The following is a 26,903-nucleotide window of genomic DNA, read 5'->3' on the forward strand; positions in this document are numbered from 1 at the left end:
TGAAGTCCCCACTTACAGTGCGGGACATGACAGTTTGGGGAAATAGGCTCTTTACAGAGGTGAGCAAGTTAAAACGGGGCCATGTTTATGGGTCCAAATTCAGTCTGATAGGTATCCCAATACAAAGGGGTAATCGGACACAGGGACGGTGCGCACAGAGAGAAGGCACAAGAGGGAGTTCATGTGAAGACAGATTTAGGCTTCCACAGGCCAAGGAAAGCCGTGGATGACTGGCAGACCACCAAGTACTGGGAGACGAGAGAATGATTTTTTCTAGGTTTAATGGGGAGAGGGTTCTACAGGTTCCTTCACTTTGGACTTTTGCCATCCAGAGCTACAAGTAGTTCCTTCTTGCCTTTTCAGTCTCCGTTTTGTGGTACTTCATTATGGCAGCTCTGGGACTCGGGCTATTCAACACAACCGCCTGCCATTGCATCTCCACAGCCCCCCCCCCCCCCGGGCTGGAAAGGGCTTGGGATTCTGGCAGTTGGTTCCCTGTGGAGGAGACCAGGAGCTACAGGGAGAAGAAACTCCATCTTATTGGCCACACCCACCCAAAGCAGAGTGACTGGGGTGGAATTTGCACTTCCTGGGTCCCGGGCAGGGCAGCTAGGGTGCTAATACCACAGACCCAATAGTTCCCAACGCTGCTGACCGGCAGGGTCTCCTCTCCCTGCCGTGTGCTTTGTAGAGACTTTGGGTGGCGGATTCTAACGCCCTGTTAAATGTGTGTTCCAACAGGAAGAGGGTTCACCGTGCTCCCCACATCATCTGGAAGGGCAACAGGGCCTCTTCAATAGCATTTCACTCCACGATCTGCTCCATAAAGCTCGCACTTCCCAAGCCTGGTCCTTAGACACAAAACAGTTTATTTAATTCAGAGGTGTCAAAAGTTAGTAGAATCCTGGTCCAGAGGCACACCAGCCTCTAGCCTGGAGGCTTGCATCTCATCCCAGCCTTCCTGAAGGTCCTCGTGTTCTTAGAGGGTGAAGGCCTTTTGCTGAGATCCCCCTTCTTGCCACAGGGACCCCAGTGACTCAGGGCACCGTGTTGTAGACACTGTAGTTGTCCTTCTGGGTGACGTGTAGCTTCCAGGTGAAGAGGCGCTTCTGGGAGGGGAGGCCTTGGGCCTGTTTCACCATGAGTCCCACATCCTCATCTGACAACAGCCGAACCAGATCCCCCTCGGCATCCTGGTAATTGAGAGCGATGTCTTCTCTCTGGAACTCACGCCTGGGGGAACACACCAGGATTAGTCTGAGGCTCTCGGGGAGAACTTAGGGTCTTGGGTTTACAGAGTGTGGTACTGGCTCATCCAAGGAACCATCCTCCCATTCTTCAGATGGAGAAACTGAGGTATCAGAGGAAGAGGGAGTTTTGGAATCATTAGTGGTGCAGCCTGAAGCAGCTTGCACATGAGTGGGTGGAAGACTTGAGTTTCCTAAGAAAAGAAGGCAAGGCAGCCCAGGGAGGCCTGTGGGAACCAGCTGAGCTGCAGGAAGACAGCCATACCTCCACAGGAGTTGTGGGAACAAGATCTGAACTGACTTCCCATGTACCATTTGACCCAACAGACCATGTCTAATCATCTCGCAGAACTGCTATCTCATGATGACAGTTCTTGAAAATTATCCCCAGAAAATAATGAGACGGTGTATTCGTAAAGGACAATATCGTTGACAGCAGCAACAGCCAGGGGGACATTGTGAGTGTGTGTGTGTGTTCGTCTGTTTGTGTGTCTGTGTATGCTTGCTTTGTGTATTTGTATGTGTATATGTTTGCCTTACCAGTATTTATGTATATTCATGCTTACTTGTGTTTTTGTATGACTGTTTTGTGTCTGTGTTTGTGTTGTGTATATTGTGCATTTGTGTATGTTTGTGTGTTTGTGTATGCCTGTATGTACTGTGTGTTTGGGCTTGTTTGTTATATGTGGTAGGTGTGTATATTGTTTTGTGTGTTTGTGTAAGTGTTTATGTGTATATGTGTGTGTGTTGTGTGCGTGTGTGTGTGTTGGTACGTGTGTGTGCATGCACTGAAGGGATCTGAGCACCCAGCAGATAACAGGAGAAATGGAATATGGTGACAGACACTACATTCTCATTACAAGCTGCATTGCTTTTATCGTAAGAGATGGGGCAGCGCTTGATGGCTCTATAAAATAACAGTTCAGCAATGGCCTGGACCACGGGGTAGCAGTGATTTCTCCAGCTGGAGGCTGTGCCTAACTTCAAGGCTTTCAGCTAGAGACATGAGTTCTCTCAGCAGATCTGCAGTCACACACTGTGACCTCAGCTGAGCCCTCGGTCCTCTGCAGCCCGCTCCACTCTTCTCTAAAGGCACTGTGGACAGCAGGAGCTGCAGGGGCTGGAGGCGGGGGGCTGTAGGGGCTGGAGGCAGGGGCTGCAGGGGCTGGAGGCAGGGGCTGCAGGGGCTGGAGCTGTCACAGGTGGTAGCCTCTCCCCCACACCTTGCCCAGCCCCGTTCTCCTCTCCAGGCTCTCTTCCTTCTTTCCCACCTAGCCTCTCACCTCATGAGTGCTAGCAGGTCTTTGAACAGGGGGGTGCTGCTGAGGTCTTCCTCCACTGCGATGTCCCTAAGGTGGACAGTAGAAGAGAGGAAGCATCAAGGTGTGTGTGGCAGGGAGCATGCTTGGGGGGGCCAGGAACAAACTCTTGCTGTAGCTTGTTATACTGCTGGGGTGTGTCTGGACGGCAATGGGAGCCACAGCAGCTGGGCAGGCGGGGGCGGGTGGGGACACACAACACCAGAGCGTTGACTGGGAGAGAGTGGGGTGATGGGGGTGGCAAGGAAGGTGAGTGCCCTGTTCTCCCAGCAGGACACCAACTTGATGGTTTTGATTGTGTCCTCATAGTAGTAGCAGCGCAGCCAGTTGGTGGTGTCATCTTCCTCGGGGAAGTCCTTGAGGATCTTCACGAAGGAGCCTGGGAAGATGCCGGTTGCTCCCTGTGCTGTACCCTGTGGGGGGAAAGGAGCTGCCTCATCTGGAAGAGAAGCCCGGGGCCTCACACTCTATAAAAACAAGGTCCCTAGATTGTTCCCCAAGCCCACATGTCAAAGACTTGGTCCTCAGCATGGCTCTGCTGGGGGTTTTGGGGACTTGGAGAACAAGTCCTACAGGAAGTGTCTTCCGTCACTAGGGAGAGGGTTCCCTTAAGGAGCAGTGGAAGCCTGGTCCTTTCTTTCCTCTTTCTGCTCTTTACTTAACTGTTTTGCTTGTTTGTTTATTTGATTTGTCTTTCTTCCTGACCATTATGCAAGGGTTTTGTACTCTCACATGCTTCTGTCATGATGCGTGGCCTCCGCACAGGGTCACTTGGTAAAGAAACTCCCGGATAGCATGTCATCGTGAACCTTTTCTCTTCATAAGCTATTTGCCTTGAGTGTTTTATTACCATGACCAAAGCTGGCTAACCCAGAGAAAAAAAGTGAGGAGACTCACCAAGCTGAGCATCCCTGAAGACAGCACTTCAGTTATAGAAAAAGCTCTGAATCTATCTGGAAAGCTGTACACCCCTGCCTCTTTCCCCTCCTTCCTCTCCCCTCCCTTCTTCCTCTTCTCCGTCCCTCTCTCCCTTCCTCATTATTTCCTTCAGCTAAGATTTTGAACACCATTATGTCCAAGCTCTGGGCTCTGAAGTTACATAAACGCTGTTCCTTCATGTAATACTCCTGAGAGCACAGAATGTGAACACGCATGCTCTCTGGCAGATAGCCACACATGTAAAGGAGAAAATTAGGAAAGGGGGAGGTGTTGAGGGTACAGAGAAGCCTGGAAGTGCTTCCTGCTCCTTCTCATTCCCTGAGTGTCCCCCAGAAGCTTGGGTCTGTCCCCTAAGGGCAGGACCAGGACCCCTACCCTGTCTCTGTGTCGCTCATATGATCCCTTAACCTTCATGACTATGAGACAAAAGATGCATTCTTTTCTGTGTGCATGTATGTGTGCATGTGTATTTATAGGTGTGTGCATTCATGCATATTCATGTGTATATGCACGTGCATATGTATATGAGTGTATGTACATGCATATGCATATGTGTATTTATATAAGTGTGTGCATGAATATGTATGTGTGTACATGTGCATGCATATGTGTATTTATGAGTGTATGCATATGTGCATGAATGAATATGTGTGCATATTTGTACTTATATAATATGTGCATGAATATGAATTGTGTACATGTGCATGCATATGTATATTTATTTGAATGTGTGTATGTATGCATATATGCATATGCGTATGAGTATTACATAGATATGCATGTGTGTGTACATATATAGGCTAGAAGACAACTTCAGATTCCATTTCTCAGGCTCTATCTATATTTTTTTCTCCTTTTGAAACAGAGTCTCTCACAGGCCTGGGACTCTTCTGTGGAGCCATCCCTGGGTAGGTGGTCCTGTGTTGTGTAAGAAAGCAGAAGGAACAAGCCATGGGAAGCAAGCAAGCCAGTACACGCCCCCCTCCATGGCCTCTGCATTCTCTCTTGCCTCCAGGTTCCTGTCCTGACTTCACTCAGGGATAGAGTGTGACTTGGAATGACCTCCCCAAGTTGCCTTTGGGCATGGTGTTTATCACAGCAGTAGAGAGCTAACTAGGACACAGCTGTGGCTGGTCTGACCTGCCAGCAAGCCCCAGGGATCCACCTGCCTCTGCCTTCCCAGAGCTGGATGATAAGCTTTTTAATGTGGGTCCTAGGGATTGAGCTCAGGTCCCCTTTGCTGCCTGAGCTCACATCCTCTCCGTGCCATCACACAGACCTATGAACCGAGGTTCCCATTCCTGCAGCCTGAGATCTGACGGTGATCGGCATCCAGCCAGTAAGACTTTTCAGAAAACTGGACCAGGTCTATAGTTCCTCTTACAGCGGGATCAAGGTAGCTAGGGTGGACAAGGCTGCTGCAAGTTTCTAAGACCCAGAGCATGAAGAAGCAAAGCTTAAACGGCCCAGTCCCTACACCTGCCACACTCATTCCTCTCCAGCCCCGCAATACCAGAGACCCTGCTTCAGCCGGTCCCGGAGCCTCCTTCGGACACCGAGGGGCAGAGATGTCCAATAGCAACAATATTATTTGAAGGAGAAAGCCAGGTCCAGATCAGGGACCTGGCACACAGCCACTTCCTATCAGTGTGAAGCAAAGTAGCACCTGGGGGTCCCAGCTTCAGGGGCTCGCTCAAGTCTTCCTAGTACCCTCACTTGCACTGGGAACAAGGCATCCGGACTCTCTGGGGGCGAGGCCTGGACGACATCCGCCTCTCCCTTATCCCTGCCAGGAACTGATGAAGAAACAGTGTTTTCGTCATTTACAGGAAAGGAAACCATGGGTTGAGCAACCTCCTGAGGTACAAGAGGCCAGCTAAAAACAGCGAACAGTCCAGACACACTAGTAAAGTAGTCCGTTCTATTGTTTGGCAGTACAGTGGGTGGGACCTAGGACCTTGCACACTGGGCAAATGCTCCCCGTTAAGCTGCCTCAGGCATGGATGCCCACTCTTTTTTTTTTTAAGATTTATTTTTATGTGCATTGATGTCTGTGTGAGGGTGCCAGGTCCTCGGGAACTGGAATTACAGACAATTGTGAGCTGTCATGTGGGTGCTGGTAATTGAACCCCGTTCCTCTGGAAGAGTAATCAGTGCTCTTGACTGCTGAGCCAACTCTCCAGCCCCAAGGTCACCCACTCTTATTTACAGCCATTCTTGCTACTGGCCAGGGAAGTAACATTATCACATATGATTCCCCCAACATCTCTCAATGGGGGAAAGTCTGACCCCCAAAGCAAACATGGAGAGACCTCTGTGGTTGTTGTGACCACTGCCAGCACCTAGCAGGGGGAACGTGAAGCTGCTGAACGCCCTGCACTGTATAGACTACCCCCCCCCTCAGGAGTTACCAGTCCCCCAAAACCAAGAGTGTCAGTTCCTAGACGCCCTGTTAGTAATTAAGAAACTAAAATAGGGTAGCTACAAAATGGCTTGTGGAGTAAAGAGGCTTGCAGCTAAGCCGGACCACCTGAATTCCACCTGGAGCACCTGAATTCCACCTGGACCACCTGAATTCCACCTGGAGCACCTGAATTCCACCTCTGGGACTGCTTCTGGTGGAAGGAGAGAACCAGCTCCTGAAAGCTGTCCTCTGACTTCAACACATGATATGGGGGAATGTTCTGCTTCATCGACACACACGGCTCTATGACACCTGTGACTCATGGTCACTCAAACCTCAGGGACCTCAGGGACTATCTCAGAAACTTCTACCCTTGGGCTTCCCAAGATATTCTCCATGGTGTTACCTGTGCAACCCAAACTACCTCACCCCACCCTTCTTCCACCCTCAGCTCTGCCTTTTCCTCATCCCTCACCCTCACCTCCATCCTCACCCCATCCTCACCTCCATCCTCACCCCATCCTCACCTCCCTCCTCACCCCATCCTCACCCCATCCTCACCCCATCTTTACTCCATCCTCACCTCATCCTCACCCCATCCTCACCTCCATCCTCACCCCATCCTCACCTCCATCATCACCTCCATCCTCACCCCATCCTCACCCCATCCTCACCTCCCTCCTCACCCCATCTTTACTCCATCCTCACCTCATCCTCACCCCATCCTCACCTCCATCCTCACCCATCCTCACCTCCATCCTCACCTCCATCATCACCTCCATCCTCACCTCATCTTTACTCCATCCTCACCTCATCCTCACCCCATCCTCACCTCCATCCTCACCCATCCTCACCTCCCTCCTCGCCCCATCTTTACTCCATCCTCACCTCATCCTCACCCCATCCTCACCTCCATCCTCACCCATCCTCACCTCCATCCTCACCCATCCTCACCCCATCCTCACCCATCCTCACATCTAACTTCATATCCATCCTCCCTCCACTGTCACCTCACCCCCTCCAGTCTCGTCTCCACCTGTCCTCCACTCTCACTTCACTTCCACCGCCTCGTCTCTTTACTCTGACGTCACCTCCATCTCTCCTCTAGCCTCGGTTAGTCTTACGGACTCTGGCCTCATCTCCATCTCACCTCCAGCCAGTCTTTGTTGATCCTGCTGAGAAGGAAGATCACGTCTCCAGCTTTGAAACTTAGCTCCAGTTTGCTGTTCCCAGTAAAGTCAAACAGGGCCTGGGGAGAAGGACACCATTCTGAGACGGAGACGATATTGGTTGAGCCCTTGAAGTCCTGCAGCTACTTTGGCGTCCATTTTACAGGATGGAAACCGAGGGTTTAAAAAGATGCTGATACAGCCCTCTGTTCATGGAGGACCTCATGAACCCATCTCCCCATCTCCCCAACTGCCAAGCAGGTGGTCCTTTCAAAGCTGGTAGGGTTCACATATGGGGAGAGGGTCCAAACTCTGAGTCAGGCTTGTCTCGCTGCCCCTCCCTCCTGTACCCTGCAGCTCGCTACCAGGGCACTGCCCACATGGATTTTGAAAAGCCATGTGTGTTTTTGGAGCTGTGTGCATCCAGAGGACAAGACCTTGTCTGAGGCTTCAATGCATAGGCATGGCTGGCCCAAGAATCCCAGCAAGCTCTCTGGGATGTGCTGATGAATGGCCACCTACTCCCCTGCTTCAGCGTGCTGGGCACTTCCCTGCCCTCAGCTAGGCAGGGAAGTGTTCAGCATCTCAGACTGAGACTGCGGCCCCTCCTTCCTGCCGGGTACCCAGCACCATGCAAATACACAGTGGCACACAGCAGGCGGACTCCACAAAGGACTTCGATGAGGTCTAGCCTGTGGATACCTCTGCTCTTGGCGCTTCCATGCGGTCCATGCCGGCGCCTTGTGGAGACACACCCTTGCTATGGAAAGAAAAAGGACTGTCAGTCAGTCTTGTGGTTCCCCCCAACACCCCCGGGCCAGGGCCCAGCTCCTGGGTTGGAGAGGCTGGGAAAGAAAGATTATGCACCGCTCCCAGTCACAACTGCTCCCATAGCCAGCCCCCATCCTGTATTCCCACTGCTGCCCCAGGCGAGATTGTTCTCCTACAGAAGCCCAGGAGGCAGAGCTTGGAGAAGGGTTGGAGAGGAAGGAGGTCATGGCTCGGAGCCTTTAACTCTCCGCCAGTCCTTAGCTTGGCTCTTAGAGCCAACCTCTCTCTCTGTGTTACTATTCCACTTCAGCCCAGGAAACTGAGGCTGCGGGGGAGGTGCCTAAGTGGCTGGAATTCAGACCATGCCTTCCTAATTGCGCAGGGAGGTTACTGGGACGAAAGGGAATTTGGGGGAAATCAGGGCTCAGGAACCCTGCCTAATTTTCCTCGGCTCCTCAAAGAAGTGGCTGGTTCAGAAACCAAAGCCCTTCCACCGTTGCGGTGCCCGCTTAATTTTTCTGTGAGGGACAAGGTGGAGGGGAGGGAGTGTGGGACCCTTAGAAACAAGGAGCAGCAGCGACCCCTGGGGGCTAGAGACGGGACTCAGTTTGCTGGCTCAGAGGAGGTGCGGTGATAGCCACTTACATTTTGCGCGTGCGCGGTCGGAGTCTGCGGAGCGCCTGGGGCACCTGCTCTGCATCATAGGCAGACTGATAAAAGAAGATCCTGACATCGGGGTCCATCAGCACGCAGACCGGCAGGCTCAGGAGGTTCTGTGTGGAGAGGGTAGGACAGGGTGGGCAGAAAGTCAACAGAAAGATCTAGACAGTCCTGCCAGCCCCCATCTACCCATCTCTGCTAACACATTCTCAGCTGGTAATAAAAATGGATTACCAGCCCTCATAAGCTGGAGGAGACAATTTCCAAGCTTGCTTCTGGGCCAGGATGAGCAGGGGAGCAGTGCCAGTTTGATAGTTCATTTGGAATCATCTAAAGGTCTCCAGAGACAGTGATTAAGGGGACTGGTTTTGCCAGGAACTTGTCTCTAATAACCCGAGAACTAGGATCACAGAGGGAAATGATCTACCCAAGGCCACACAGCTTAGTAACAGAGCTGGGACACCCAGAGCTACTGCTGGTGCTTGCGTAGGGTCTCTCTGTGGCCCAGGCTGGCCTCAAACTTGCTATTTAACCGGGAATAACCTGGAACTTCTGATCACGCCTCCTAAGTGTTGGGATCATAGACGTGGGCCACCATACCCACTTTATTCGGTACGGGGATCAAACCCAGGACTTCTCGAATGCTAGGCAAGCACTCTACTTACTAAGTCATAAAGGTCAGTGCCAAGCCCGGGTGGGGGTAGGGGTCAGATTTGGAAGTGATTGGGACAGGGAACTTGCAGGTTGATGCCTGCGCCTCTTTCCACCCTGTGCACACACATTGTGTCTAAGCTATGAGGGCATGGAACAGGGGAGCCTGACATGGCTACTGATCTAGCCCCATGGGGCTCAGGTACCCTGCAGAGCTGAGGCCAGTTTAGGGGAGCTACTGTTCCAGAGATACCCAAAATCCTGTGGAAAATCTTTCAAGGAACACAGTCTAGAAACAAATTCACAGCTCTAAAAACACCTGCCCCTCATTTTCTCCACGGACTCTGGCTTCACTCAGTGAGAGAGGAGGGCCAGGGGTCTGTCTATTTCACAAAGAGAAAGTCAAGGCTTCTTAAAGGAGGGTGAGGATGTCTTACTCACTCCAAGACACCCATCCCAACAAAAGTCTCCAAATTGAGGTCCTTCCCAGTTACATAGCAAGTTTGAGGCCAGCCTGGGCTACAAGGAGACCCTACGCAAGCTCCAGTGGCTCTGGGTGTCCCAGTTACTAAGCTGTGTAGCATTGGGTAGATCATTTTCCTCTCTGATCCTAGCTCCCGGGTTATTATAGGATAAGTTCCTGGCAAAGCCAGTCCCCTTAGTCACTGTCTCTAGAAAGTCACCTCTGGACACCAAGGAAAGCTTTCCTGCAAGCCCTGGCTTGGATGCTTCTACAGACAGGGTGCTCACTACCTCGCCAGGAGCACTGGCCCTTCCCTGTACAGTCACAATGGGAGGGTGTCTCTTCCTGGCCACCCTGCCCTCTACCTCTGACCCCATTTCTTCTGTGTCTCCATGGCATAGAAAGCTGACAGTGTGCATAGTGGGAACACAGAACGCCCAACCGAGGACAGTGAGTGGAGCCAAACGCAGGCAGCCGCGCGCAGGTAAAAAGAGGTTTGTGCTCAAAGGCGCCCTCCTCTGGCCTGTGGGAGGGATGTGCTCTGCTGCTCTGCCCCATGGTGCAGGCATGAAACACCTCTGTGTGGTTTGGGGGTTTACCTCCCACTGCCCCACTGGGCAGCAGGTGCCCTGGGGGACAGACATTGTGTTCCAGAGCTTGGAGCACTCAAGGGTTTGTCAGTGTGACTCCTTGTGACCCAGCTCCTGGATCCCTGAGAACATACCCTGCTTCTCTTTCCAGCCAGGCTTCTCAGGATTGAAGATGGGGCCATGGGAGCCTCAAGGAAAGCCCAGTTCTCAAATCCATGCCCAAGGAACTACCTAGCCCCCAGTGTTCCATTCTGGCTCAAGCACCAAGAGGATATGGCAGTAGGTACCTTCATGTAGGCGTTAAGCGCGGGGATCCGGCCCTCAGCAATCTCCTGCTTCACTCCCATGTAGACTTTGGCTGAGGAGAGAAAAGCTGCCCAGAGCCTGGACCACATGGTGTCTGCCCTTCAACTGTCCCTCCGGAAGATAACTGCCCAGCATCCCTCGCCCCAGTTTAAAGCTCTTCCTGCCTTTTGCCATGGAACCAGGGTGTCACTAAGACACTCTCTAACTACATCTTCTAATCACACCATTGCTAGAAGAGAGAGGGAATTCTCTGTCATACCTACTCCCCCACACAAAGGTGTGTACGCCCACACACCCTCTCCACATGTGTGCATGCACACACATACACACTCAGCACAAAGTACACACTCTACACACCCATGCAAAGCTCAGACATACACAAACTACGCATACATACCCTCACCCAGACACACGCATTCACACTCACGCACATGCACACACATATATGTTTACATGAGCACACGTGCACTCAAATGTACCCACATGAACTTACATACACAATCATATGTGCACACACCATAGACATAGATATATTGCGTTCAGGAATGTGTGAATACATACATACACGCTCAAATATACACATACACAGTATACCCACATGCACATGTATACACACATATACATATATGCAAATACTGAGATAAGGTCTATGTGAACACACTCATGCACATGTACACACATATGCACACAGATGTAACATATTTTTACATGCAAATGTATTCACGCGCACATAAAATATTCTTTAGCAGATGCGCATGTATGTATTCACACACACTCACAAGCCTTAGCTAGGAGCATGGGATCTCTGCCTGCCCTGATCTCCCATCCTCTGGCTTGAATAACATTTAGGTCACCACTTGAGTTTTCAAGCACCTCACTAAGTAGGGGTCCCCAGAGCCCTAAGGTCCCTTTCAGTGGGCTGCCATAATTAGAAACCATGGACCCACGCCCCACTACACATACTGACACTGCAGAGGACTAAGTATCTCTTGGGTGGATGAATGAGCCATGCCCCAAACGCAAGGAGGGGTGTTCTGGGAAAGAGGAAGCAGGTGATGTCCTACCAAGTGATAAGTGTTCTCCAGAAGCCCTTAGGCAGGCACTTGGGGGACCCAAGTGATAAGGAGCCCTTAGGCAGGCACTTGGGGGACTTGCCACCCAGAGGGCTGTCCCAAAAGGCAATCCTGTCCAACCCCTGTGCCACAGGACAGGCAGGCTGGGTGTCTGTGGTACCAGGAAGAAAGTTTATAAAGGTTGGGGCTAGACAGGAGCCATGAACAAGAAAGTGGCAAAGTCTCAGGCCCCAGCTGGTTTGCCAGAGTGGATGTCCGGTCTGAGAGGACAAGACGGGACAAGGATGGTGGGGAGGGTGCCCTGCTCCTAGGGTGGTCGGGAGAGCATAGTGTCCACAAGGGTGAACAGGAATCAGGAAGGCAGGAGGGGAGCTTCAGATGAAGGAGACCTATGGAGGAAGCACAAAGGGACCCTCAGCAGCTTCCGGACAGGACAACAGACAGGAACCACAGGACTCCTTCTGAGGTAAGTGTTGGTGGGGTGGGAGGAGCCAAAACCAGAGCAGAGGCAGATGCAAGGGTGAGACCCTGAGCCTGAAGGAGAAAAGTCACTGCAAAAGGAAGAAAAGCAGGATCTGTGAGAGACCTGGGACAGGAGGCCCAGAAGAGATGTTCCCCATAGGGATGGTTCCTGATAGGTCAGCAGCTGGTGGGGAGAGGGAGCCTATGCAGATGCTCTATGGAGGGGGCAGTGTGTTAAAGAAAGGGAAAGTGTGTGGGGGAGGAGAGAGGTGTTAGCTGGAATGGCAGAGGCCCCTCCTCACCACTCACAAGTGGAGAAGGGAGGGATGGGGATGGGAGGGCCTTTGCCTCTCAGCCCAGTATCCTTTTTAGAGATGGATGAAGAGAATACTGTTCTTTCCAGAGTAGCAGGCAGTGCACACATGGGAAGCGGGTTTGGAAAAGGGAAGAGGGGCAGGCCTCTGAGGCTTAGAGAAGGGGTAAGCGATAGGACAGACACAGCCTCTAAGGAGTTGCTTGGGCAGGCTCAGGAGTGGGGTAGCACTGGAGATTTGAAACAGGGTGGAGTATGTGAGTAGGCCCGGGAGGACAGGGGTGGGGCTGGAGACTATTTGAACTCAGAACTATGTGATACCCTGCTTCCTCAAAGAACAGGGAAAGAGCCATTGGGTCTGTAGAGGCTGAAACTATTCAGCTAGAGAGCTCACCTCATGGGTGACTGAGAGAGACAGGAAAGACAAGAACCCTGGTGCTGAGCACTCCCAACCCAGGCTCCCAGCAGGTGGACGACTGTGACAAGCTGGCTGTCCTGGCCACCAGAGGCCAAAGATGATGAAGCAGAAGCTCTAATAGTGAAGGTACCCGAAAGAGGGAGGGCTGGCAGTGTCGGGGGAACACACATACAGATGTGGCAGAGAGGGGGCTGCTGGGAGACACTGCCAGCCTGGGGCTACAGGAGGGCCACTGGCCAAGTGAGTAGTTTGTAAAAGGGTTTGAAATGATATTCTGCAGAGCTGGAATGTGAGGCAGGGACCAGGGTTAGCTCGTGGCATCAGGGCAGAGTACAGCCTACCTGGCAGCGTGGGCAGGCTGCAGGTAAATGGGCTGCTCTTGCTCTCTGGCCCAAACCGCTCCTCCAGCTTGCTCTGCAGGGCATAGAACTGACGATAGCGGCGGTAGATGAGGTACTTGGATCCTCCTTTTGTCTTCACTTCGATGACAAACACCTGAGGAGGAGAGAGGCATGGGCAGGGAGGGGCAGTTGTGATGTTGTAGATTGGCAGGGAGTTGGGGGAGGGTCTTGGAGGCTGGGAGTGGTTATGAGATGAATGAGTTGGGTGATGGAGGTGTCTAGAAGGTAGAGAAGGTTGGGGGCTGGAGAGGAACTGGGAGATGGACTCGCTAGGGAGGTCAGGGGACCAGAAGGTAGAGGAACTGGGATACAAGGGAGGACAAGGGAGCCCAGAGATAGGCATAGGGCACTGAAGTCGGGAGGACCCAGAGGTAGGCACATTAACCCGGGAGGTCAGGGCAAAAGCTAACAGGCACAGGATGAGGTTAGAGGTCACAGAGAGAGAACAGGCTTTCTCAAGCCCTGCACTGTACTAGATGGGATAAGCCTTCATTGGGGGTGTTCCATGTGCTTGGATGTGTTCAGAAGCACCCCTACATTCTATTCAGCACATGTTGACAATCAACCTGTCTAGAAAATCCATAGTCAGGGTGTTACAGAGAATTTTCAGGTGTTCCAAAGAAAAAAACGGTCCTGCCGAGACAGGAGACAAAAGGTGGAAGGTCAGAGGTTAGAGGGCAAAGGAACAGGGGTTGCTGACTCTTACAAAGTGGCTGGTGAAGCCCCTCTTCTCCTCGATGTCAGCGATGTTGGCTGAGACGGCCACGTCATCAGGAAGCTGCTCAAAGTCACTGGAGGAGGCCAGAGGGAGGGCACCAGTTACCACCTTTGTTTGTTCTGGGCAAAGCTGGTAGAGCCCCACACTCACTCTGCACTCTGTCCATGCCCAGCACCTCACTGATGCTGGGAACCCAGAGGCATCAGGACACAGGCCAAGCTCCGAGCATGAGGGACACAAGCTGGAGTTGGGCATCACAAGCCAGCTTCTCGCCCAACTAACCAATCAGCTGCCTCAATGCCTATCAAAGAGCCTGTGCCCCTCTGAGGCAGCCTTGAGCTGAGCTCTGCATCACAGGATGAAGAGTGTGCTGGGGTGTCTGTGGGGTGTATGACTATCCCTCACTGGCCACAATTAAAGACTTAGTCCCCAGGGTGTCCACAGGTAAGTGCTGCGGATCTCTAGGAAGATGGAGCCTCATGGAAGGTCCTTGGGTTCCCAGGGCTTTCTTTGAGGGGGACCAAGGGACCATGTTCATCTCCAGCCCCTCTACTTGCATCTGATTCCAGATGTAAGCCGTTCCCTTTGCCTTGTACCCCTGATTCAGTTTGCTACCATGGCCAGAGGGCCAAGGCAAAGGAGCTGCCCCAATTTTGACTGGGATCTATAAAACTATGGACCCAAATAAGCCTTTTTACTCCATATAGTGATCTGGTATGATGTTATGTAACATGAGGTTGACTGACAGCCCTATTTACCCCAAGTCAAGAGAACAGCTGACTATACCTAAGCAAAGAAAAAATGGCATCTGAGCCAGCTCGAAGTAGCTTAACTGGAATTCCCTGGAAACTAAGGAGGTTCTTCCAGGCAGTGGGAAAAGCCTATGCTAAGGTTCTGAGACCCAAGGAAGAGACTGACAGGCCCTGAGGTGGATAAGTTACTGAGGGTCTTGGAAGCAGGGAGCGGGGTGGGCTTCAGAGTAGCCTGGTTTCAGGAAGTCACCAAGGGGCAGCCAGTTAACTGGATAGAAAAGGAGGGGCAGAGACTGAATGAGACAGATTCATAGGGCACCCCAGAGTGAGGAGTCATATGGGACAGGACACACAAAAGATAGGACCCCAGAAGATGCTATTAGCATTTTGTGTGTCCCTGTTCTTTCCTGGCCAATCGAGTGCCAGCCGTGCTCGGCTCTGAATGTGCCCAGCTTGGAGAGGCAGTATGCCATGACTGGTCTGACCCAAACAGCAGTCCTGTTCCCACCTGCCCTTGAGGCCCAAAGCAACCATGTGACTAGCTCAGTCAGTAAAATGCGGTGGTGGTGGGGGACACCTGGATCTTTAACAACCACAGTGCACCCATGAGACAAAAACACAATGCGCAAAGAAAGAATCCAGGGTGGCGGTATGGAGCTCCCTGCGCTACAGAGTTAGAGCAACCTTCTCTGAACTTCTGCGAAGAAAGAACAGTTCAAGTCAAGACCAGTCTCTCTTTGCCCTGCAGCCTAATGCATTTCCAAAGGGACCTTTGACCAAGGTATGGTGGCACAGCTGGACAGAAGGAAAAGGGCGTGACAAGAATGCTGCCTGCTTCTGAATGGCGCAGGGAGAGGCGGGGCTTGGGGACTCAGTTCAGACCAGGTTAATTGTTGTGAGAGGCCTCTGGGCAAACATCCAATAGGAAACTGGTGTGCAGGTGTGAGGGCTGGCCTGGTGGGGCCGACATGGCTGGCTAAGGTGAGAGCCACCAGCCTATGGCTTATGGCTGAGGTTAGACATAAGGCCCTTCAGAGAAGAGCTGCTAAGGAATGGAAGAGGGTTGGGAAGGGCAATCAAAGAAAGAGAAAACAGACCTCCAAACACAGCCAAGGTCACCCGTCTAGCCACTTATACTCAGACCAAGAAGAAGGAAACAGGTGTAGTCAGGCATTGGCAGTCTGGCACATATCTGTGATGTCAGAAATTCGGAGATGGCGGAAAGGGGATGAGCCTAGGCTGCAGAGGGAGGCCCTTGAGGAAGAGGGGAGGCAGAGGAGGAGGAGGAGGATAACAGGATGACAAAGAAAATGAGATGAGGAGAAAGAGGGTGGGAGGGCGAGAAGAAGGAGGAAGAGGAGAAGATGAAGACGGAGGAGAGAGAGAAGGGCGGGGAGGATGAGATAGGCAAGGGAAGAGGAAGACGGATGGGGAAGCCGGACGGTGAGAATGGTTGGGGGAGGAGAGCAACTGGGTTCTCCTGTCTGAGCCTGAGAGACAATCGGGACAACACGTCCCATGCAATGTCTCACAGCAGGTGGGGTCCAGGAGCCTGCACACTGTCATCCCAGTTCACGCCGTTCACCTTGTCTCCTGGGACCTGGTGTGTCCCAGGATGGTGCCCTAAGACACAGAAGTCACCGGGCAGTGACTCAGGGAGTCAGCAGGCCAGCGGGAGTGGTCTTCTAGGCTGAGGCACCCCTGTGGCCACTGGCGACCTTCCTACTCACTCTCAACATGACCCGAGTGGCCTCGTCTACTTCCCTCAGGGGCTTAGTGCAATATTACGTTCAGTAGTAATTTCCTGGGCACCGAGGATGGGTGGACCAGGAAGGAACTGGAAAGGGAGACACGGCCCTGGGCCATTCCGGAAGGATGGGCAACAGTGATATCTGGGAGTGCTGGCAGCACCCCAGGATCTAGGTACCTGAATCACAGACCCAGAAAACTGGAGAGGTTAAGGAGTTTGCCCAGGTGAGGATTTGAGTCAAGGCAGCTGAGAGATGTCAGATGAAGCCCAGCACTTGGCCTTTTCCCGCATTCTGCTCCTGCACCATAGAACAGGCACTGCTCAACACACAAGGACCTTGCTCTCTTGTACCCCAGCACTCCGTGGAGTGGGGAAATTTGAATACCCAAGTAAGCCTCCTGCTTCGCCGCTGCCAAGAGCTTTCTGCAGGAGAGGTGACCCTTACCACGTCCTCCAAAGAGGCAGGAGTGCGGCAGAGGATGGTTTGTCGAGGTTAGGGCTGCCAGCAGGAAGCGAAGTTCCCTACAGCCAAGAGCAGGGACGCACAGAGGATCTGGCCATGGCAGCAGAGAGGGCCTTTCAGGCCATGGGCAGGCAGTGAGAGTGTAAAAGTCTGGGGACATGAAAGCGGACAATTTCAAGGAACCTCAGGGAGGCATCCATGAGGGAACACAGGACATGAGGCAGAACAAGGACAGAGGAGGCCGGACACAGGCAAGCCCACACAAGGGATTGTCGTGCCTCATTAAAGAGCCTCAACTTTTCTGTCAGGTGGAAGAACCCAGAAGTGTTTGAGGCAGCACTGGTGTCAGAAGACATAGTGAGGCCAGATAGAGCTGGCCCAGAAGAGACCTTTGGGCCTCTCCCCATCCTCTGGCTCCTCTCATCCCTCTGCCATTGGAGACAATCTAGTACTTATGTCATATGGTCAGGAGATCCCTCTGTGACAAGCAGGATCTGTACAATCTCACAAGGGCAGGGATACTGGCACACTGCATCCCTAAGTGCCCAGAATGATACCAGGTGCTTAGTAGGTTCTCAGCAGTTACCTCTGCCCATGACTATCCGGAACGCTGGTAGAGGCAGAGCAAGTGGGCTGCTAGCTTGCTGGGTTGGCAAGAAGGCAGTGGTGTGGAGGTAGGGCAGGGACCTGGGAACCCACTACACCTGCAGAGCAGCTGTCTCCTCAGGCCCCATTCATGGTCGACCCCAGGCTCCGTGCATATGGGAACTACAAGTGGTGGTCAGCGTGGGGACCCGATCTGCAAGAGTCCTAAGAACTGCAGGCTCACGGTATCTCATCCACAGAAACCGTGGACATGTGGCTATCAGAACTAAATTCCCCAGCTGCCCTTGAAATGACCCTGTTTAGCTTTGGACACGTGTCCATAAGTTTCTAGAAAGGACTGTTGTATGTGCGGTCTCCTCTTCTGTATCTTCGTTGGTCTGGTGCTAAAGAGGGCACTGGAGATGCTGGATCTGGTGACCCTAGGACCTGGGCCCACAACTCCATGTGGGGCAGAGAAGGGGAGCTGCCTCTTTGAGAGAGGACAGAAACACACACCCTACTGGTCATCACAGGCGTCATCTGCACCCCAAGAAACAGGAAGGGACCCAAGCCTCAAGCAGCCGCAGTTCCTAGAATATTCAACTTTGCATGTCTGTCAGTCTCCTAGGAGAACGTAGGATCAGGGGGACTGGAATCATGTCGCAACCTCATCCAGCACTCCTTGGTAGCTATGGAGGATCATTCTGATCCCCGCCCCAGCACTAACTCCTGCTACCACACAGACAAGCCTCCTCTGACCTTTGACCTGCGGATGTCCCATTTTTGCCAGCTCTCATGCACCCTTTGCTCCCACCTGGGCCTCATCAGTCAGACCCGGCTCTGGTGTCTCTCAAGTGGTTCACATGGAGATTTGCTCCCTAGTGCTTGTTTCTGTTTGATCCAGGGGACAGACTCTAAGCTCTGTCATTGGGTTCTCCCATGCAGATGGCCACATAGACCTGGCTCCAGAAGAGACACTGAGCAAGGGCTGACTGAAAGAGGTGGCCAGGCTTGGGGGACACCAGGCCTCACTGTTCCTATCTGTACAATGTTCGCTTTGTCCAAGATAGATCTAGGGGTCATTCTTGAGCTCTAGATGATTTACTGGGCATCTAGAATTGTACCAGCGCTGTTCTGCCTCCCAGGGATGCAGCTGTGACCCAAAAGACAAAAAGCACCTTGGGAAGGCACAGCAGAGAAAGGAATAGTAAATGAGCCCCCCCCCCACCACACACACACCCAACATTGTGTTAGATATCTAAGGGTCATGCAGGAAATGAAGTGGAGTTTTTTTAGCAGAGCCAGGGCTATTTGAACCTAACCCTGAATAGAGACAGGAAACACAGGCTGATCCTGCCTGGACAGCAGATGGGAAGCCACCTCTGACTGCAGTGTGGAACCAGGAACCCAAGCCTAGTCCCCAGGACACCTGTGCTCTCAGACTCTGCCACCCACTCATGCTGTGGCCATTGGCCGTGTCTAAGCCACTCCCCACTCTGAGCTTAGAATTCTCACTGCACACCAACAAAGTCAAGTGCAGGAACCTGCGTCTGATGCACCGACACCAGGAGATGGGAGGGACAGCCTCTTACAACCCCACCCCCAACCCAAACCTGCTGGGATCCGTGAGGAAGTCTGGGGGGGTGTGGGCAATTCTCACCTCTCTGATCGCAGCTGCTGGGCCAGGGCCATGGCTGTGGGTAGTCACGAGGGCAGGTGGGCCAGGGCTTTACCCAGCCAGGCCCAGACTGAGTTCACCTCTCACTTCCTCCTGTCTGTGTCTGGGAGCCACCCGAGGCTGGGGGAGTCTCCCGAAGCAGTCTTTGAGGAGGTCCCTCCCTCCCCAGCTTCTCTGGACACTCCCTGAAGCACCTCCTTCAGGCTCCGAGCTGCCTGGCCCCACACTTCCTTCTCACCCACTTCCTGGCTGCATAGCAGTTGAGGAAGTGCTACTCTTGGGTTCTGGGCTTGTGTGAGGCCACTGGCTTTGGGGACTTCCTCAGTGCCTGTCTCTGGTGCTAAGCCCCACCCACCAGCGAAATACTTTCAGCTCTGTTAGTCCTTTAGGGAGCCCTTTGACTCTGCGACCTCATTGCTCATTCTCCTGTCTTGAGCCCCTTGCCCAGGCTTCCAACATGTGCCATCCCTGAGGCCTGGTGGAGATACGACTCCTAGCAGAGCTCTGTTGGTTCCCCTTCTTTGATTATACAAGGGCATGAAGGTTGACTTATGCCCCATCTTGATCTCACCCTGGTGTTTGGGGCTTTGAGATCCCATGTTCAGCTCTACCAGGGCTGCCAAGCACTCAGAAGCTCTCCTTACAAACTGCCTCTACCTCCCATTCTGCTCTCAGAAGAGCCCCAATCCTCTGCTGGCCTCAGAATCCCCAAGGACCTGCAAGTTGCCTCATCTCCCCAGGTCTCTCTTCCCTCACTTCCTCCTTGTTTCCAGTGCTCCTTTCTTGGCCTCCTGTTGATCTCAGCTAGGAAGTTGTCCTTTGAATGAGAGGCACTTTGTCCAGACCAAGCCTCCTTTTCAATCTCAGGGTGTTTCCTGCAGCAAGCCCCTCCCAGCTATGATTCCCGCGTATTTGTGGGTCAGGCCTCTTCTTCCAGGCCAGCGCCATCCTGCAGACTCTCAGACTATGTGTCAGTTTCCTCTAATGCACAAGGACCTTGGATTCTGCAGGGAGCTCTCGGGGAAGACGTCTACAAAGAGGATGGATCCTGCAACCCAGGCTACGCGTCCTGGATTAAAATGTGTTTGGGGCTGGGATGGAGAGCCCTTGCCCCACAGGATGTCTATCCCTCCTAACTCCCTGTCCCCTGATAGTTCCACTTGCTGGAGTGTACAAAGGGAGAGAGCAGTATGCCATGGTGTACCTGGCCATCGCTAAATAAGTGAACCTGAATCCTGTACCCCTCCTGCCTGAGCCAGTATTATATCTCCCCAACTTAGAGATGGTGCTTGGGACAGGGCCCCCACTGGGGAGTCTGGAGCCACCCACATGTCTCACCTTAAGTAAGGCTGGGTTGGAACCAGTCCCAGAACCCTCAGGCTCTGACTCCAAGAATACAGAACTGCTAGCAGCCTGGACCCTTACTTTGCAATGCCCCCCTCCATTCTGCTACCCCAAGGGACCTTCTGATCCTGACTCAGCCCAGAGTGGATGAATCCAGCATCCCAGGATAGAACCTGTCCAGTAAGAACTGCCTTTCACATAGCCCTGCGGGACATGGGCTCCTGGGGAGATGGAAGTGAGGTTGGAGAAAGTCACAGGAGGGGGCAGAAAAGAAAAAGGGAAGAGAGGCGTAGGCATTTCCTTTGAGTGGCTGTGTGTTGGTCCAGATATTTGTGCTGCACAGAGAGATCAAGGGGGCAAGTGGAAGGCCCACCCTACTCCAAGCACAGAAAAATGCTGCAGTTCATGCGGTGAGATCCTTAAAACATACTTATAAGATCCTTGTTCAAGACATAGCAAGGTGATCTCCAGGTTCTAAGGTGGGGTAGGAATTATACCCAAGACTGAAGCTAGAGACTTGATCACTGAACCTTGGGAACAGCAAGCACATGAACTATTAGAGATGAGTCTCCAGTGACTGGCTGGAGACCAGGTGCAGGCCACAGGTCCTGCTGCTGGCAGGAAGTAGACCCTTGCTATGCCCAAATCTGCGAAGTCCCCACAAAAGCCAACAAAGAGACAGAGTCCTGTATATAAAAGCAAAGAGCCTTTATTTTAATCAAGTTTGCAAACTCGGTCTCTCCGCATGTCCAAGGTATTGGAATAAACAGAGCCCTGAGCTCAATTAGAATAGGGTTTTATAGTAGTAAAGGTGGGGATGAGGGGTTTCTGAGGTTTTAAGACCCCTGATTGGCTGACACATATCTAGGGGTATCCTGGTGAGTGTGTTCTGGCATGTGATCCTATCTACAACGGTTGAAATGGTAGGCATTTCCTTTGAGTTGTCTTCTCTTGGGTGGAGGTTGGGTAATCTCAGCTTGTGGTTCTTCCTGCAACCCTCAGTAAACTACTGAGACTCAGGTCTCTTATTAAATTTATGGATGGCTGAGTTCTACTCTGGCAGGTGATAATGGTTGGAAGTAAAGAACTTCCTTTGGGTGACCTGCCCATACTTAGCTTATCATGGCTGGCTCCCACACCCTGAGCTCCCATGAGGAGCTGGGTGTAACAGCAAGCATTGAAAAGGATTTCTCAGCTGTTGGCCTGGGTGCCTGCGGGAGCTCAGGAACTCTTCCAGCCATAGGTGGATGGAGGGAGTTAAAGTACTAGGTCAGAGTCTCAAGCCTGAAGCCCCCGCTGGTATGAAATCCAGAGAAAAGCTGGCCCTGAATTGTGCTGCAGAAGCAGTTTGGAGTCAGCGCAACACAAAACTGCAGAGCAGGCGCCTTGGGCTTCAGAAGAATTCACACCTGAGGAGCTAGACAGACACGGAGTCCGGCTCAGGCCTCAGGACTCAGGCATCCCAGTTTTAGGAGGAAAAGACTCAGGGGAACCAGGAGGGGTGCAGTAGAGGAGGGTGTCTCTGAGCACACCGGTACCAGCTTGGCCCAGGGGCGGCAGAGTGTTGGTCAACAGGTGCTCACGAAACAGGAAATGGTGACACTGTTTCCACAAGACAACGCCACACAGCACTAGTGAAAGACTGTGTCACAGCCTACGCACCCTGGCTTAAAATGCATTTGTTTGGGGCTTGAATGGAGAGCCCTTGCCCTGCATGGGCTGGGGTCAATCCTAGCACCATATAAAGCAAGAGTGAATACTGGAAGCCCAGCCCTGGGCAGGGCTGAAGTTCAGGGCTCCCTTAGTTATGTCTCAAGTCCAAGGCCAGTTTGTGCAGAAACAGTGCAACTGTGTGGGCAGGGGTTGGGTTCCTTTGGGGTCTCTAAAAGACCCTATAACTTGGAGAGTGGTGGCATCACAAACAGAAGATACTACTCTTCTCTAAGAGTCTTGGTGGTGACCTATGTCAACGAACAGACACACACATACACATACACAGTGGCAGTTTGTCCTCCTACAAGCCAACACACACTCTCTAAACCATTTCTCATTTATTTTCTTTTTGACAGTGTGTGTACATATACGTACGTGTGTGTGTGTGTATGTGTGTGTGTGTATGTGTGTGTGTGTTAGGCTCTCACTCTATAAGCCAGACTAAATTGGAGCTCATTATGCATCATACAGCCCAGGTTGGCCTATAATTTGAAGTAATCTTTTACCCTACCCTGGGGGTAATGTCAGGATTACAGGTGTGAGCCACCCCACAAGGCAGGACATTTTCTTTTTGGTTGTCTGTAGGTTTGGAGACAGGTCTTACTATGTAGCCCAAGATCTCCTTAAGTTTGACATTCTTTTGTCTAGGCCTCCCACGTGCTGGGTTTACCACAACCAGCCAACTAAGTTTTTATTTGTCTGTGTGTATTTGCGTGTGTGCACGTGCATGCGTGTGTGTGTGTGTGTGTGTGTGTGTGTGTGTGTGGAGCTCTCTAGGCCACCTTCCCCAGGTTTTCTGAGTTTTTACCTTCCCATCCTCAGCCCTCCCTCCCCACAAGGGATCATCCTGTGTTCCTGACTCAGCCTGGGAGCCACCTGGGCAGCAGGGGCCAGGGGTGTCCTAGGAGGAGTCTGCAACTTGTGTCTGCAGTGCTGGGCCAGACCCCTTTCTTACTCTGTCTTCTGCCCCTGCCTGGGGTTCTGCTTAATGAAGCTATTTCTCTGGCTCCTTTTACGGTGAATGTTGCTGCTAATTTTGTGCGCAGCTCTGAGGCAGTGTAATTGGAAGCCAGACACCCTGTCAGCAGTGGGCTCCAGTCCTGAGCTGCCCACAGTCCTGAGTGCTTCCTGCACTCCTCCCTGGCCCTCCTCATTTCATGATACCACCTGTCCCAGGGAGACAGAAGTCATCCGGGCTCCTGAAGTTCCTGAGATGTAAGCCTCCACTGCTCTGTGTACGAACAAAAAATCCCTGGTGCAATTCAACTCCAGCCTGACATCCTGGTGGCCTCCACCCTCAGCAGCCTAACAGTAAACAAACAAGCAAAGGCAACATGGAATCTTGGGGTGGAGGTTAGCCTGGGCTACATAGCAAACCTTTGTCCCAAACAAACAAAAATCCATTTAATTTGAAGCTTAAAGGCCACATAAAGACTGGCATGTTTAATTCACAGAAGAAAATTCTCAGCTTCTTACTTTCTTTCAGGTTCCTTCCAGACACCCCCAAACTAACAACCCAGTAGCCAGATTAGAGACTTGAGATGAGCAAGCCAGAGGGATGCGTGAACTGTCAGAGGAAGTTAGGAGTGTGCAGGATTTAAACAAAAGACTAACATTGACCAAGAAACTGAAGTATTAAAAACACACCACAAACTCAAAAGCAGGTGCCAAGGACAATTCAGAAAGGAGCACCTCCACATGACCCACACTTTCTGATACCCCCAGGAGGAGAACATGCTCAGGGAAACAGCTGGGGGTCCCCAGAGTCTAAATAGAGAGAGAATGTGGAGATCATAAAATGCCCAACACTGTTCAAGCCCTGTGTGTGTGAGCACAGGGCACACGAAACAAACAGCAGACAGCCCCCATTTAGGGGGATAAGGCAGAGAGCTATCAGCAGTCAGGGCTAGGAGCCCAACAGCAGGACCTGACAGGACCTCGGAACCCCTCGTGAGACTGACAGTTCTGCTGTCTGCATCAGCTGCTGCCTTGGGAACAGAAGGAAACTCCCTGATTAGAGAGAGAGATTCCTGGGGTTCCCTCATGCCCTGAGTTCCCCCGTCCTGACCCACATGTGTCTCCCTTCATAATTTATGAGAGGAGCTTCACTGGACGCCTCCCTGAGCCATAAATAGCTATCCTGGGCAGGTCCCAGGCTGAGCCGAGCACTCGGAGGCTGCCGGGAGACCATCAAGAAGGCAAACTCCCTGAAGGTAGGGCCCCACCCTCTCCAGAAGCAGAGCCAGTGTGAACTCACAAGCATCCCATGCCCTAGTCCTGCCACCTTCTTGGTCACGAGTTTGTGCATCCAGCTTTCCTAACTGAGGTAATATTTGCCTCATAGATGTATGTTAGCCATCTGGGCCAATGAGATGGCTCAGTGGGTAAAGGTGTTTGCTGCCTGCTCATCTGTGTTTGATTCCCAGGATGCCCATGATGGAAGGAGAGTACTGACTCCTGAATGTTGTCATCTGACCTCCACACGCGTGCAGTTGGTCCATGCACTCCCACAAAATAAATAAAAATGCAATGAAAAAATTGAAAGAAGTATAGGAACCATCTATACTTCTGTATAGAGCACATACCATGTGCATGGCTCTAACCGTACCTTGTGACCCTGTGTTAACCAAGATAATGAATGCTTATTCCAACATCAAATAGGCGGCGAGGGAATTATAGATATTAACACTATCTGTGATAATTTCCTTAGTATGATTTGACCCCTCCTTTCTCTCTCTCTTCCTGGCAAGCCTATCTCCCATTTGTCTTGCTACTTTCTATGATACAATTTATCCCATTGAAATTTAATTCCTCGCCCTCTTGACTCTCACTTGGGAGAACAGTTTCCCATTTATTAAATTTTGAAGGGAATGAACACCAGAGGGCGCTATGACTCGGTTCTCAGGCTTCCTCTCTGCAGCACCACCTAGAGTCTGGAGATTAGACTCCTAAATTAAGCTCTGAGCTCCTGGACTGAGGATACTGAATTAGATAGATTGTTGTTTGTTTGGGACAAGGGTTTGCTATGTAGACCCCCTCCACTGACCATAAATACGAAAGCAGCCAGAGTACACTTAACAGTGTACTTAACAGTGTTTGTGTTGGCACGCAGTCCACGAACGGTGGGGAGGAGCTGTGCGGCAGCCCTTAGGACAGCGCCATGGGCCAACTTGGAACGGAGTGACTTTGTGTGCATAGGATGGGTAATGTTTTCATTCCTGTTCTGGAGATGAGAAAACTGAGGCGCTGTGAGATTAGGAGACTAAAGTGCCTTGGTGAGCGGCAGAGTGATGTGTGGGGCTCCACTGTGGCTTACTCCAAAGCTCTCGCTGTTACTGTGTCATAATGCCCCTCATTCACCCATCCATCCATCCATCCATCTATCCATCCACCCACCCACCCACCCACCCACCCATCCATCCATCCACCCACCCGTCCGTCCGTCTGTCCATCCATCCATCCATCCATCCATCCATCCATCCACCCACCCACCCACCCACCCATCCACCCACCCACCCACCCACCCATCCATCCATCCACCCACCCACCCGTCCATCCATCCATCCATCCATCCACCCACCCACCCACCCACCCATCCATCCATCCACCCACCCGTCCGTCTGTCCGTCCGTCCATCCATCCATCCATCCATCCATCCATCCATCCATCTATCCACCCACCCACCCACCCACCCACCCACCCACCCACCCACCCACCCATCCATCCATCCACCCACCCGTCCGTCCGTCTGTCCATCCATCCATCCATCCACCCACCCACCCACCCACCCACCCATCCATCCACTCACCCACCCATCCATCCACCCATCCATCCATCCATCCATCCATCCATCCATCCATCCATCCATCCACCATTTGCTCACATTTGCTACACAAGCATTCAGTTGACTTCCACTCTGAAGCAGATAAGAGTAGATAGAAACAAATCCAGCAAGCACATTGTTGCCAAACAGTAGTAGATAGAAACAAATCCAGCACATTGTTGCCAAGCAGTAGTAGATAGAAACAAATCCAGCACATTGTTGCCAAGCAGTAGTAGATAGAAACAAATCCAGCACATTGTTGCCAAGCAGTAGTAGATAGAAACAAATCCAGCACATTGTTGCTGAGCATCTCCAAACACTGTTAAGGTACACAAATCAACCCTGTGTGCATGAATGAATGCATGAATACGTTCACTTGTGCTTACCTACACATACACACATGCACTCATGCATGGGCTATAAACATATACATGCATGCCACATGCATTCTCTCATACATGCACCAAGAGAGACTAGAAAACCCATGTTTACCATCTAGCTTCTCTGGTCCCGTTTCCAGTGCAATGCCTGTCACAGGGGAGTGGCAAGTAGCCTTGCCATTTCAGAGAGAGTTGGGGAAAGATGAGGGCTGAAGAAGACAGGCTGGCACCTGGCCCTTGATGCTCTCACTTTCTGGCACTGACCTCCCATGGATCCCCAATTTGAACCTGGCTCCAGGTTGTACTTCTCAGAGATGGCTGCTCCAAAGCACCAGGTCTCACTGACTCTATTCGGGTCCCTGCTCTGCAGGAGCGGGAAACGAGTGTCTCAAGGGTCAGAGCTCCAGGTTGGTGATAAAATTGTCTCCTCTCAGCTCTAACCCCACCTCCTATTCTTTGATTTGCTTGTCTATAAAGGGCACTTGACTAGACCCTCATATAACTGAGGGCT

At 52.0% G+C, this 26,903-nt stretch overlaps 1 protein-coding gene across 1 annotated transcript; it reads right to left on the reverse strand.

Moving 5' to 3' along the window:
• Positions 1 to 849: 849 nt before the first annotated feature.
• Ncf4 (neutrophil cytosolic factor 4) lies at positions 850 to 19,660 on the reverse strand. Its single transcript, XM_038344168.2, has 10 exons — positions 19,115 to 19,660; positions 13,893 to 13,977; positions 13,127 to 13,280; positions 10,501 to 10,571; positions 8,495 to 8,622; positions 7,781 to 7,838; positions 7,060 to 7,158; positions 2,849 to 2,979; positions 2,531 to 2,596; positions 850 to 1,233 (listed from the first exon to the last, which is right to left on the reverse strand). Exons 1-10 carry the CDS (start codon positions 19,144 to 19,146, stop codon positions 1,038 to 1,040), a joined length of 1,020 nt encoding a protein of 339 aa, XP_038200096.1. The 5' UTR covers positions 19,147 to 19,660; the 3' UTR covers positions 850 to 1,037.
• Between the last annotated feature and the right edge of the window lie 7,243 nt (positions 19,661 to 26,903).

Source organism: Arvicola amphibius, chromosome 9, assembly GCF_903992535.2.
Source record: "Arvicola amphibius chromosome 9, mArvAmp1.2, whole genome shotgun sequence".
In the NCBI taxonomy this organism is placed as follows: Eukaryota; Metazoa; Chordata; class Mammalia; order Rodentia; family Cricetidae; genus Arvicola; species Arvicola amphibius.